The following is a 13,320-nucleotide window of genomic DNA, read 5'->3' as shown; positions in this document are numbered from 1 at the left end:
AGAACTGCTGAGAAGGACAAAAATGTTGAAATTATTGGAAAGTGATTCACCAAGGGCATGGGACCAGAGCTAGACCTGAATAATGTGGGGAAACACAAAATGGAGCAAAGAAAGGAGATAACTTCGTTGGAGTGAATACAGTACATAACACACCAGTAGATGGACTGTTCCCTCAGTTTACAAAGTTCTTCTCTGACTCTAAATTCTACTGACTCCAGGACCCAATTTAAATGCCAGCATTTCTGTGACACTGGATACTGATTTATTCTTTCTCCTTGATATTTTTGGAGTATTTTCTTTTTATATCACAGCCTAATTTTAGTTCTTATACAACTTCTCATATTATAGTATCCATTCTTTCTTCTTCACTTCAGAAGAATCATATGTCATTCTCCAATTTAGAGAAGTCTGTTTTTTTAAAAACCTAAATCAATAGAATTAAAGTGTCTAAAGTGAGTCTTGGACAAAAACAAAAACAAAAAACTCCCTATTTGCATAGTTTACAAAATCTTTAAAATCTTTTGATGCCGGGCACGGTGGCTCATGCCTATAATGCCAGAACTTTGGGAGGCTGAAGTGAGAGGACTGCCTGAGCCTGAGGGTTCAAGACCAGCCTGGGCAACTTGGTGAGACTGTATCTCTACAATAAATCAAAAATTAGCCGGGTGTGGTGGCACGTGCCTATAGTTCCAGTTACTATGAAGCCTGAGTAGAAGGATCACCTGAGCCAAGCAAGTCAAGGTTGCTGTGGCCATGAGCGTGCCACTATACTCCAGTCTGGGCAACAGAGTGAGATTCCAACTCAAAAAAAAAAATTGAGTGTGGAAATATAAGTAACTAAAAAAGAGAACTCTACTGGTCTACATCTTTCATTGAAAGTAATAAAAGCACTGTGCCATTGTTCAATGCTGAAGTTTTCTTCCAATTTTACAAATGAGGGAACTGAAACCAAAAAATTATTAAATGAATTAAGGATAATTCAGAAATTTGTGTGAAGCCAAGAGTATACTCCAGTTACACAATACTATACTAAGTGCTTTGCCTAAATTAACTTATTAAATCTTAATCTTTTATACAATCCTTTGAAGTGGTGCTATTATCCCATTTAACAAAGGTACAGAGAAATTAAATAAGACCATAAAGCTTGTGAGTGAAAGAATAAGAATTTGAATTTAGGTCTGTATCATTCCAAAGCCTACAATCTTAACCACAAAGTTGTACTGCTTCTAAAATAACTCAGTTTACAGATTGCTGCTCTATTCACCCCAGACACTGCCTTTCTAAATGCATCCTAGTCAAATTAATTTTAGGACTCTATTACCCCTCTCCATATACACTTCCACATGCACAGATGCATTGAGCAGAGTCCCTACTCCATCTAGCAGAGTGCAACTCCAGTCACCCAAGCTTTTGGCAGACTAGTCCCTCTGTCTCCTTCAGCTGCTATTAAATAAATATGACAGGTCTGCTGTGCTAGACTCACAGAGAAGTAATTCTTCTTGGCTGAGATATTGGGATTGTTGTCACTCCAGTCATATGCCAGTTCCTCCTCCTCCTTCTCATTCAACCAGATCAACTCAGCTGTAGCTCTGGAGACAAATTTATGCAGACTTTGAAGGTGCCTCATCCGGAAGCTCGAAGTTTCCTAGACAAAGCAAGGATTACAAAGTTAGAATGCCAGGTTTTGCATCTGTAGAAGACAGCACATTTGACATCAAAGAAAAGAATAGCTGGGCGCACAGGCTCACGCCTATAATCCCAGCACTTTGAGAAGCAGAGACGAGAGGATTGTCTGAACTCAGGGGTTCGAGACCAGCCTGAACAACATGGTGAGACCTCGCCTCTACAATTAAAAAAAAAATTAGCCAGGCTTGGTAGTGCATGCCTGTGATTCCAGCTACTTGAAAGGCTGAGGTAGAAAGATTACCTGCGGTGGCTGTGAGCATGCCACTACACTACAGTCTGGGTGACAGAGTGAGTCTCCAACTTAAAAAAATAAAAGGAAAGAATAACTCAGTAAATTTGATGTCAAATTTAGCCTTGCCTTTTAATCTCTAGGTTCTTCTCCATATATTTTGTACAAATTCTGTACAAGCTTGATGCAAGACTCCCAGAGCCCTTGTCAATCCTAGACAGATGATAAAATACATAAGGCCTTGTGGGCTCCCTGAATAAAAAATGATCCTATACCTGTCCTACTCTGGACAACCTTGACAGGGATGAAGAGGGAATTTCTTCTCTACTAATCTCAAACATTTATTTTGGTGTCTCAAAGCACATACAGCCACTGGTTTGGTGAATCATGATAGATAGGATAGGATCTAAAAACTTTCTGGAACAGTGGTTTCCGAACGACTAAGAAAATTGAGAAAATGTTATAATACATATGAACAACTGCATTAAAAAAATGATATAACCTAATAAGCAAAAAACCAAAATAGAACAAAACCACAAGTTTTCTGAATTAGAAAAGAAAGTTGATTAGAGGGAACAGACTTTCCAGGAGCTGAACATAAGAGAGTCGGCCGAGACTTACCCTCAATTTACAATACTGTGTCTCCAGCTTTCCAAGAGTTTCAGCATAGCTGGTGTGGAAATTTGGGGACATCTTTCCCTAATAAGAAATGCATGAAATAAAAATACATTAAAGAAAGAATATGTACTATATGCTATGGTTTCAACTATGTAAACATTATGTCTACATATAGATAAGGACTGGCTGTTCTAAGAAAACAGAAGCTTATGCAACAAATCTCCGGGTCAGATTTTATAGCCTGGAGCAGCATTGAGTAGCACAGTCCAGCAGGGTAACTACAACTGCTATCCTGTGTTTCCAGCAATTGTGAGAGACTTTTAAGTAAAACCTATGCCTGATGATTCCCAAACTACTCAGTCGCTTTCTTGAAAGGGATTGTTGAAATTTTTAAAATAGCAAGATAGAATAATGAGTGAGTGAATAGTCTTCAGAAAGACCGAGTGAATAGTTTTCCCATACCAGCTCTCTATTGTAAGACAGATGAAGAAGTGAAAAGAGCATGACCTTTTAGAGGCACAGGGCCTGAGTTTGGATACTGTATCCAATACATATTAATTCTGACATTAGATTCCAGTTTCACTTGTAGTAAAAATTAAGTTAATGATAGTAAAAAAGGGGTTTATAGGGCCAGATGCAGTGGCTCAAGCCTGTAATCCCAGCACTTTGGGAGGCCGAGGCAAGAGGATTGCCTGAGCCCATGGGTTTGAGACCAGCCTGGGCAACATGGTGAGACTTCGTCTCTACAATAAAATTTAAAAATTAGCTGGGCATGGTAGCGCATGCCTGTAGTTCCAGCTACTTGGAAGGCCGAGGCGCAAGGATCCCCGGATCCCAGCAGGTCGAGGTTACGGTGGCCATGAGGGTGTGACTGTACTCCAGCCTGGGCGACAGAGTGAGATTCCAACTCAAAAAAAGGGGGTGGGGGGTACAATAAAAATACCTTCCTCTCAAATTTATTTCAGAGATTAACAGAGACACTTCATGTGAAGAGTAAATTTGTCAGAAAGAGCTAGTCATCATTCTAATTCTTTTCCAGCGTCCTGTTTCTCCTTAGAGATAGCTTTACTGTACCTACTGTCCTACTATCCATTGCAATCCTGTCCCTCCCATAATGGATTCTGAAGGCTACACACCTCATACAACCTGGCCTCTTTGACACTTGAACCCAGTTCTTCTACACTGGTGTGGATATGTTGCTGCGTTTCTAGCTGCAACTCCACACTAGGCAGGTCATTGCCCCACTCTGCTCGTTCCAGTTTCATCTGAGAAAGAGAAAATATGTATGTAATATTTTACTGCTAAGTTGGTATGAGAAGAAAATGGTCAGAATCAATGTTTGGATAGGGATGGGTAGAGGATTGAGCAAAAGGATACCTAAACCATCTCCATCAATGTTTTCTATGCCTTTTACAGGAAAATATGCCATAATCACCCTCAAGGAGATGTAGAGCAAAGCCCACCAACCACCACAACAGAAATAGCCCTTTGCTGCTGCATTAGGGGAATACACTCTTGAAGTAATCAGAAAAGGGTCTTCACAGGCTTAATGTGCTTAACTTTACAGTTTAGGCATTTCTTTTTGTGAAGTCTCTTCATTTCACAATCAGAACTGATATAAGGGCTGGGAGTGGTGGCTCAAGTCCAATCCCAGCACTTTGGGAGGCTGAGGTAAGAGGAGACCAGCTAGGCAACTTGGTGAGACCTCGTTTCTACAATATATCATAAAATAAGATAGGCGTGGCAGTGTGCGCCTATAGTATCAGCTACTTGGAAGGTTGAGGCGGAAGGATTGCCTGAGACCAGTAGGTCAAGGCTGTGGTGTCCGTAATCATGCCACTGCACTGCGTAGGCAACAGAGTGAGACTCCAATTCAGGAAAAAAAAAAAAAGAACTGATATAGGAGAGAAACATCTAAAAATATTTAGTCTCATTCAAGGCATCAATGATTGGCCAATGGAAAATAATTTTAAAACAGGTTGTCTTTGGATATTGTTATATATTGGTACATGGGGAATCTATTATCTGAGACTGGGAAGAAATTAATATAAAACAAAAGGGTTAGATGGATAGGGACAATATCAAATTTGAACCATTGTCCTAGAACACATGTAAACAGTGCCACTTGGAATTGTGGAAAACAGCAGTCTTGCTTAAACAAAATAAAGAATAAACTCCTCTGTCAATGAGGAAATTTCAGAAAAGATAACAGATTTAGACACTGCAAATTTTCCCCAAACTCTAACTTAGAGTAAAGTTACCTGAAGGGAACAGATTCCCAGGGCTTCAAATTAGAAAACTGTATGCCATTCAGTGTGGGGTTGTGAGGATCTGTGCTGGCACTATTCATTTAAGATTTAAGGAGAAGGGAAATTGGGTTCCAGGTAGGATCAATAATTAAGAGAATAAAGTCAGACATGGGGGCACACATCAGCTAATTGTGAAGCTGAGGTAGGAGGACTGTTTAAGCCCAGGAGTTCAAGTGCAGTCTGGGTGACATGGTGAGAGCTCCCCCCAAAATAATTATAATAATAATTAATAATAATAATAGTTGATAAAATTACTATTAATGGAATCTGTACAAGGGACACAGAGAAACCTAGTCCTCTTGGATAAGCTGATGGAGCCAGGAAACATCTCACTGGCATTGCACTGCATAAGTCTTTTGGACATATACCCACCTGCATCTCCTCTACCCAAGACAGTAGTTCATAAACAAATCGGAGATTGCCTTCATCTTCAGAAGACGAGATAGCCACAAGTTCAGCTCGAGTCATAGGCTTTCGGAACCAAGAGGTAGAAGAAGAATGGGTTGCCTTGGTTAAGGGTTCTGCTTTCAGATGAGTAGTGGTTAAAGTTAAGGGTGGAGCCAATTCAAGTGAAGTGAAATGGCCTTTCCGGTACAGGTTTGTACACTCTAGACGCAAGGTAACCAGCTCATCCTGTAAACGCATGACCCTGAGATGGAAGAAAACATAACAAACTTTTTCAAATAAAATCTTCCCTATTCATTTGACAAAAAAGTGATAAAAAATAAAAATAAGATCATATTAGAAGTGTTTTGAAAAAGAAAAAAGGCACATGAATGCAAGGTGATTGTTAACATCTTTATCTAGTTCAGAGTCATTTGGCATTAAGGCAAATGCCAAATTACAGTGTTAACTGGAAGGAAGCAAGCCAATATCTATCTATCTGTCTGTCTGTCTGTCTGTCCATCCATCTGTACATCCATCCATCCATCCAACACCTGGATAGTATAACAAAATAAACAATAGATTAGGGGTCAAGAGATGTGGGTCCTAGTCGTGGCTCTATACAAACTAGCCATGTAACTTTAGGCATTCCTGCAAATCCTCTTCTGTGGGTCTCAGTTTCCTCCTGCATAAAACAATGCATCAGATCAACACTGTTTCTAAACCAGATATGCTATCACATCCCAGAAAGTTATTCTGAAATATGTGGAAACATTACAAGATACCACAATAACTGGGGGACTCCTATAGATACTTACCAGGAAAGGGTTGCAATAAAGGGAAACTGTCCTCCACTAAGATAACTTTCCTGCCCAAAATACCTGTAGTATCCCCACTGAGACACTGACCTCCAAAGTCCAAGTTCTAAGATTCAGTGCCTGACTCTTTATGCATGAGCCTCAGCAGTATGCAAGCCCTCCATTTGAGTACCTTTTTCTTACCTAAAAGCCAGTTCTTCTAGCTGGTAGTAATTCTCATCCCGTAGGATCTGGAGATCCACCTGCAGTTGCCTGATGAGACCTTCACACTCCTGAATGTACATGATGACATCAGATTCACACTGTACCGGCTGACCTGATTCCAGGTGAGCAGCATCCTGAGACAGAAAGAGAGAATAAGCATAGGAAAACATCCATTGCCCCCATTGACTAGGATGGGGGAGCCAAAGAGCCTTCCACAATGCCAAAAAAAGAGAGAATAACACAGCTGGATTCTTCAGCTGTGAAGTTTGACCATTAAAGCAGAGGATGAGAAGCAGAAAACATGTGGCATAAGAAGGGGGACAAAACAGTCAAAGACTTACAGCTTGCAGTGTATTCTTAGCTAGTGTTAGTTTTTCTTCACAGTTCAAAGCACCATTCTGGATTTTGTTTGCAATCTGTAGCAGCAACTCCAGTCTTAAAGAAGATAAAAACCATAGTCAAGTACAAGGCTCAAAGCAGCCCATTAAGTAATGCCGATCACCCTTAGGTTCTGGCCCACCTCTCTACAGCTGGCCGAAGTGATTTCTCTCGCTCCAGCATCTCTATGATGAGCTTTCCCCATTCTTCTTCCACATCATTAGGGTGATAACCTTGAGGCAGTTTAATTCGGCCAAATTCAATCCATACCTGAAAGGGATACTCTTTCAGCCCAAAAACACAACCATGCTCTCTGGTGCCAGTTTTCATTTACTCTTTGTATATCACTTCTTGCTTCTTTATCCAGTCTATCAGTAGTTTTCCCTACTGTCTCACATGAGAAGGCAACCAATTATTTAGCAGTGTCTCACCTTAAGATGAAGAGCCAAAAAACTGCTCCTGGAATGGAGGGACTACCTACTCTTAAGTCCTTCCATTCCTTCTAGGCTTTCTACAAATCCTCATGTTTCCTCAATAATCCCCATTCTGGCAAGGTTAAATGCCCACTCCTACAACTTCAAATTCTCTAGGAATCAAAATGAAAATGAAAGTCTCTTTTCTTTCTACCCTAGAGAAAGACTTAGCTTCCTTCCGAGAAGTAAGAAAATTCACCCATAAATATTTCTGAATAAATATATGTTGTTTTTCACTAAGTCCTTTAGAAAATATAGATGGTTGATACTGCTTCTTCACCATAAATTTTTAAGACCTGAGAGTGGTGCCCTATTTGTCATCCTGAGAATACTGCTACTAATGCAATTTGTGAAGCAAATATGGGGAATCCATCTAATTATGAAGCAACAACAGTACAAACCAGCAAACCCCATGACTTAGCAAAGGATAAGCTTCCTTACCTCTAATAATTTATATAATTCTTCAATTCTTCCTTTTTCTCTCTCCTTGGCCAGAATTTCTGTTTCTTTGAAGTGTATATATTGGTTATAAAGTGCCTACAAAATTAATATTTGGTGAATGAATGAATGCCCAAATTTTCACCTCACCCAGTAGTGATAAGCTCTGAAACTTATACTCTAGAAATAATTTATTAAAAAAATGTAAGCCCCTGACTTTACCTTTAGTTCAACAGGGTTTTGGGGGAAAGATTTATCTGACATCAGTATTGTATGCTGTTTGATCCAGGGAATGAGGGAGTCCACTCGGCTTTGGTATTCTTGCCACCTGGAGTCCACTTCCTATTGCCAGAAGGTAAACATCACACACCTGATTAGCAATATCCAAAACAAGTACAGGAGAAAGTAGCTCAGGCCACCACAAACCATATAAAATCCCTTTCTTCTAACTGCCTAGACAGCTGCTCAGTATAATGCTCACAGTCCCAGTTTCATAGCTCCTCAAGGGCTCTCAGGATGGGATTCAATTTCCTGACACCTAGAAAGGCTATGAACCAAGCTACTAAAAATATTCCGAAAAGATCTGTGATATATCTAATCAAGCTGATGTTAGTAGCTGAGAAAATGCTGCATCATCTTGAATTACAGCTGGGAAAGAGGTACATTCTTTGCTGACATTTAGCACCAAACATTCTGTGCTCAATGCTACAAAATTAGCAATATCTAGACTCATTTCCAGGCCCAAGGACAGTGCCCATGTATGATAAAGATAGCATGGATTCAGTCTGTTTTGTATACATGAGTGCTTAAGAAACATTGTCTAATCAATGCATTCCACCCAAACAAATCAAAATCAGAAGATAATTTAGGAAAATGTTATTTTACCGTAGCACTGATCCCTTCTCCACCCTCAGGGACTTTAGGGAAGGCATCATAAATTGAAGACACATAAGTGATTACAGACTTTTCATCTGGAGATGGCACATCCACATCTGAGAAAGAATGGACAAGAAATTTCTTAGAACAAAGGAATTGGCCAGAAGAAGGACCAGTGAATACATGACAAACATACTCAAGTTCAGTAAACTCTCACCTTCTGCATCCAGCAAGCGGGTAACCCCCAGTCTTTCTGCCACTTCGAAGGCCTGTTCTAGATTCTCTCGATTACTTTGAATTTGCACCCTCTCCATGTCTACCAGATCCGGTCTGTAAAAGTCCACCAAAGCACATGAAAGTCCACCATCTACACATCACATATGAGTTCACACAAAGAAAACCTCTGAAAAGTTCCCAGAGTTGAAAAATACTGAGTGAGTGAGAGACAAAGTAGGAGGTCTAAAGGGTATTAACCCCATTTTTATTTATATATTTATTTTCAGAGACAAGGTCTCTCTCTGTCCCCCAGGCTCGAGTACAGTGGCACAATCATAGCACAGTGTAACCTCTAACTCCTGGGTTGGGGTGATCCTCCCACCTCAGTCTCCAAAGTAGCTAGGACTACAGGCATGTACCACCAAACACGGTTAATTTTTTTATTGTTTTGTGGAGATGAGTCCTCACTATGTTGCCGAGGCTGGTCTTGACCACTAGGCTCAAGCAATCCTCCTACCTCAGCTTCCCAAATTGCTGGGATTATAGGTATGAGTCACGGTGCCCAGTCTAATCCCATTTTTAATTACACACCAGAAGTCCAATGCTCCCTAATCCTAAACTTATACAACAGTAGATTTGTTGAGTTTCATGGGAAAGGAATCATAAACTAGCACTGAAAAATGGCATGCTTATAACCACTAAGAGCTCAATAGTATTGATTTTTGTCATTCAGAATTCCAATCTTCCTCACTCAACTCACTTTAGCCACCTAATCATTCTAAGTAAGCCTTTGCTCCAGGCCCTTCACCCTTGCTATTTCCTCCAACTGAAATGCTCTGACCCCAGAGGCCTGCATGGCTCACTCCATCAAGGCTCTACTCCAACACACTCATCAAAGAGACCATTTCTGACCATCCTGTCCAAAATACCACAAACTTCTGCCATTCTCTCCATATCCCTCCACTGCATTTACCCCTTTATGACAGCATGTATTTATTTGTTGCCTATTCTCCCCAGTGGAAGATAAACTCCACGAGAGCAAGAGTTTTTGCTCATTTTTGTGTCCAATGCCTAAAAATGTAGGAGTTCAAGAAATATCCCTTTTTCAAATGAATAAATGAATCAGTGCTTTGATTCTCGATCGAGAGGAAAAAACAGCATTATATCTCATTACAAATAAGAGGTGAGGTGAAGATCCTGCTAGGAGCACAGAAATTCCATAGTACTTACCTGTATCGATGAATAAGTGCATTGAACATCTTCCCATCACTCCAGCAGGAAGAAAAGTTGGTGCATTTGATTCCTGTGTAACCAGCTGTCACCTTCTGGGTCCACAGAAGTAGTTTCTCCTTGGCTGACATGTCGCCTGATTCCCCACTAATGTAGATGTCAGAGATCTACCAAAAGAGGGACAGGGAGCAATTCATTATAAATAAGACGAAACCTTTTAACCTTCTCTTCTCCATCCATTATGGCTCTTAGAAGAAGAGAGAGATGCAAGACTGGCAGAACTTTAGATGACAATTCCGACATATATTCACATTCTTGCTAGTCAAAGAAATGCAAATTTAAACCATGAGAGATTATTTTTTACCTATCAAACTAGGAAGGGTTTGTTTTTTTTAAAAGATAGTACTCAAGGTTGATTAAACTATCTAAAACTGGGTATTCTCTTAGACTGCCACAAGTGAGAGTATAAATAGCATAACTTCTCTGGATGTCTGTTTTGAATCAAAAGTCTTAAAACATATATATAACTTCATAGGAAATCATCAGAGATATGTATAAATAAATTTATGCAAGAATATCTATCAAAGATAGTAAACATTATTTGGCAAAAAGTTATAAAAAGCTTAAACTTTAATTGGTTACAATTATAGGACAATTATAGCAGAACAGAATTCTTTGTAGCTATTACAAAGGCATGCGTTAGAAAATTTTAAAACATATAAAAATGGTTACCAAATTTTATAAAAAGAATAAAGTAAACAAAATAATATATATAATAATCCTGATTTTGTATAAAAGATATACAATGTAAAAAAAGATACAGTGTGACAATCAAATGTGTATATATGCATACATGGGTACATATATAGGTTTGTTACATAGATGCATGCACTATATGTATGCAAGTGTAAATACTAGACAGAAATATAGTAAACCAGTAGTCACAGTTATCTCTGAGTGGTACATTACAGATGATTTTTATATTTTCCAAATTTTCTACATAATATACAATTTTATAACAAAAAAAAAAAGCTAATTTAAGAAACCTCAAAATATAGCACAAGACCTACTTCAGAGAAATGGCAGTGCAGGACAGGAAAAAGTGCATGCTCTTAATTCCACACAGACCAGCATTTGAATCCTGTAAAGTGGGAATAATACCTACCATCTTTTTAGGGTTGCTGTGATAATCAACAAGATCATATAACACCTAGCCCAAAGTCAGGGTTATGCTCAACAAATAAAGTTCCCTTCCCTCTTCCTTATATGGATGTGATCTTCCTCTAATTCTTACTAGTCTAACTCTCACAACACTGACAGTCTGTATAATCACTTAATTCAATGTTATTTTGCATTACTGGCTATTATTTCATATATTTAATTTTATCTCCCCAAGACTAGGTTTCCTAAGGAGCTGGCACCACATCATAAAAATCAGACCTATCTAAGAAATAAACAGCAGTCCCTATGAGGGATGGCTCCTCACTACTTGAGTAAGAAGTAACCTCCAACCCTGAGACTCAGTGGACACAGGCCTTCTGTATATTGCCCATTGCACCTAGTGTTGTGCTGGTTATAGGGTGGGAACTTAACATGTTCTAATTAATAATCATTGGTTCATAAACAAAATAATAAAAATAAGTAAATAAAAGTATATGGGGATAAAGGTTATACAGAATCCAGAGTCAAGCTATTTTTTGACAGCAAACTTACTTAGCGAATTCAAAGCAGTATGTAAAGTCAAACAAGATTAGGCTAATAATGTTAATGGTCTCCCCCAGAGTGGAAATATACTTTTTTCTTCCTATAGTTTTATTTTCTTCCTATTTTTCTTTTTCCAGGACTTTAAATAATGACCACACTTTACTTTTATAATAACAACTATAAAATAATCTTTATTAACAAGGAAAAACATAAGCCTTTGAATCACAGACATGCAGTTGAAAGGAGGCATTTACTAGAAATGTGACTGCCAGGCAAATCACTAAAGCCTCCTGTGCCCCATTTTGCCCATATTTAAAACAGGATAATAAGTTTCTCATAGGGTCATTATAAGTATCAAATAAGGTGATATAGGCAGTGTCTAGGGAACACAAATTTCCTTCCTATAATAACACAGCATAAACAGCACTTCCAGCACAATTTTTGGTCTGGATGTTTGATACAGAGAAAAACACTGGTGTGGCAACAGAACATTCGGTCTTTCAGGCACAGTATCTTGAAAGTAGTTGCCTCCCTGGCAGTCAGTATAAGAGGGCAATGAATAAAAAGGCACGTCCAAGTGTCTGACTACTAAATTTAACATACCAAATTTCAATTCATAATAGATGAAATTAAATATTAGCAGAAGATACTTTAAAATCAGGAAAAACAGGGCCAATAACTTTGATACTTTATTGAGAATAAAAGAAAACCTGCAGACTACTAAATGTTACAAAGATGTCTGAAGAAAAACTAAGAACAGAAGAGTATGGGAAATTTGCATGGAGACTAGAAAAGGGAAGCCAGGAAGTACTGCCTCTGGGTATCAAAGGTGAAGTGGTGCCCTACCCAGCAGATTCTAGGCACAAGGGTTCTCAAGTCCTTGACAAGTACATCTCTATAGAAGAAACTATGCTATCACACTTTGATGATGCCAGTTAATAAGACCATACCGCAGCCAGGCACAGTGGCTCATGCCTATAATCCCAGCACTTTGGGAGGCCAAGGTGAGAGGATTGCCTGAGCCCACGGGTTCAAGACCAGCCTGGACAACTTGGTGAGACCTCATCTCTACAATAAATCAAAAAATTAGCCAGGTATGGTGGCGTGTGCCAGAAGTTCCAGTTACTTGAAAGGCTGAGGCAGAAGGATCTCCTGAGCCCAGCAGGTTGAAGCTGCAGTGGCAGTGAGCGTGCCACTGCACTCCAGCCTGAGCGAAAGAGTGAGACTCCAACTCAAAAAAAAAGAAAAAAGACCATACTGCAAATCTATCCTCCAACCATCACTTCTCTGCTCTGACTCCATGTTCACCTGACAACCTTCATATTATTATTTGCTTCTCATATAAATATTCTAAAACAATAAAATGCACCAAGCGGTTTATTCAAACACTTAATCACCTGGCAGTTAAAATTCATTTTGCAAATTAATTAATTCACACCATCTTCCTACAAGTGTGAAAAGTGTGAGTCAATTCCCTAAAACCCAATCAACTCCATGTATACCCCACCCCACCCCTCAAAAAAGAGCAATGAAGCTGCAAAGTTGAGGACCTGATAATGGATCATGGTGCCCAAGCTATCATCCTGTGAGCTCAGTATATACAGCTCTTTCTGGTACCAATTCTATTTCAGTTCCCCTTAACAACATTTCTAGCTGCCTTTTTCACTGGCTAACATATCCCACTACCTTTACTGTAGTTATTTCACATAAATATTAAAGTGAAATACTGTTGAGAACAGGAAATAGATTTGCTCAAG

The 13,320-nt window shown here is 39.2% G+C and overlaps 1 protein-coding gene across 1 annotated transcript in view; it reads right to left on the bottom strand.

Moving 5' to 3' along the window:
* The window catches only part of LOC103252075 (microtubule-actin cross-linking factor 1), a 237,477-nt gene that overhangs the window by 174,955 nt on the left and 49,202 nt on the right, over positions 1 to 13,320 (bottom strand). Inside the window, exons 5-16 of the mRNA XM_021708921.1 lie at positions 9,860 to 10,026; positions 8,631 to 8,743; positions 8,423 to 8,529; positions 7,760 to 7,879; positions 7,541 to 7,636; positions 6,769 to 6,896; positions 6,590 to 6,683; positions 6,228 to 6,382; positions 5,215 to 5,491; positions 3,670 to 3,798; positions 2,537 to 2,614; positions 1,484 to 1,645 (exon numbers count right to left, since the gene is read on the bottom strand). Coding sequence (XP_021564596.1) covers positions 1,484 to 1,645; positions 2,537 to 2,614; positions 3,670 to 3,798; positions 5,215 to 5,491; positions 6,228 to 6,382; positions 6,590 to 6,683; positions 6,769 to 6,896; positions 7,541 to 7,636; positions 7,760 to 7,879; positions 8,423 to 8,529; positions 8,631 to 8,743; positions 9,860 to 10,026 — 1,626 coding nt within the window. The remainder of the gene's footprint in view (positions 1 to 1,483; positions 1,646 to 2,536; positions 2,615 to 3,669; positions 3,799 to 5,214; positions 5,492 to 6,227; positions 6,383 to 6,589; positions 6,684 to 6,768; positions 6,897 to 7,540; positions 7,637 to 7,759; positions 7,880 to 8,422; positions 8,530 to 8,630; positions 8,744 to 9,859; positions 10,027 to 13,320) is intronic.

The sequence above is a fragment of the Carlito syrichta genome, unplaced genomic scaffold (assembly GCF_000164805.1).
Source record: "Carlito syrichta isolate Samal-C Ts95f unplaced genomic scaffold, Tarsius_syrichta-2.0.1 Scaffold153578, whole genome shotgun sequence".
In the NCBI taxonomy this organism is placed as follows: domain Eukaryota; kingdom Metazoa; phylum Chordata; class Mammalia; order Primates; family Tarsiidae; genus Carlito; species Carlito syrichta.
Note: the sequence above shows the minus strand (reverse complement) of the source record. Positions and strands in the feature narration are given on the sequence as shown.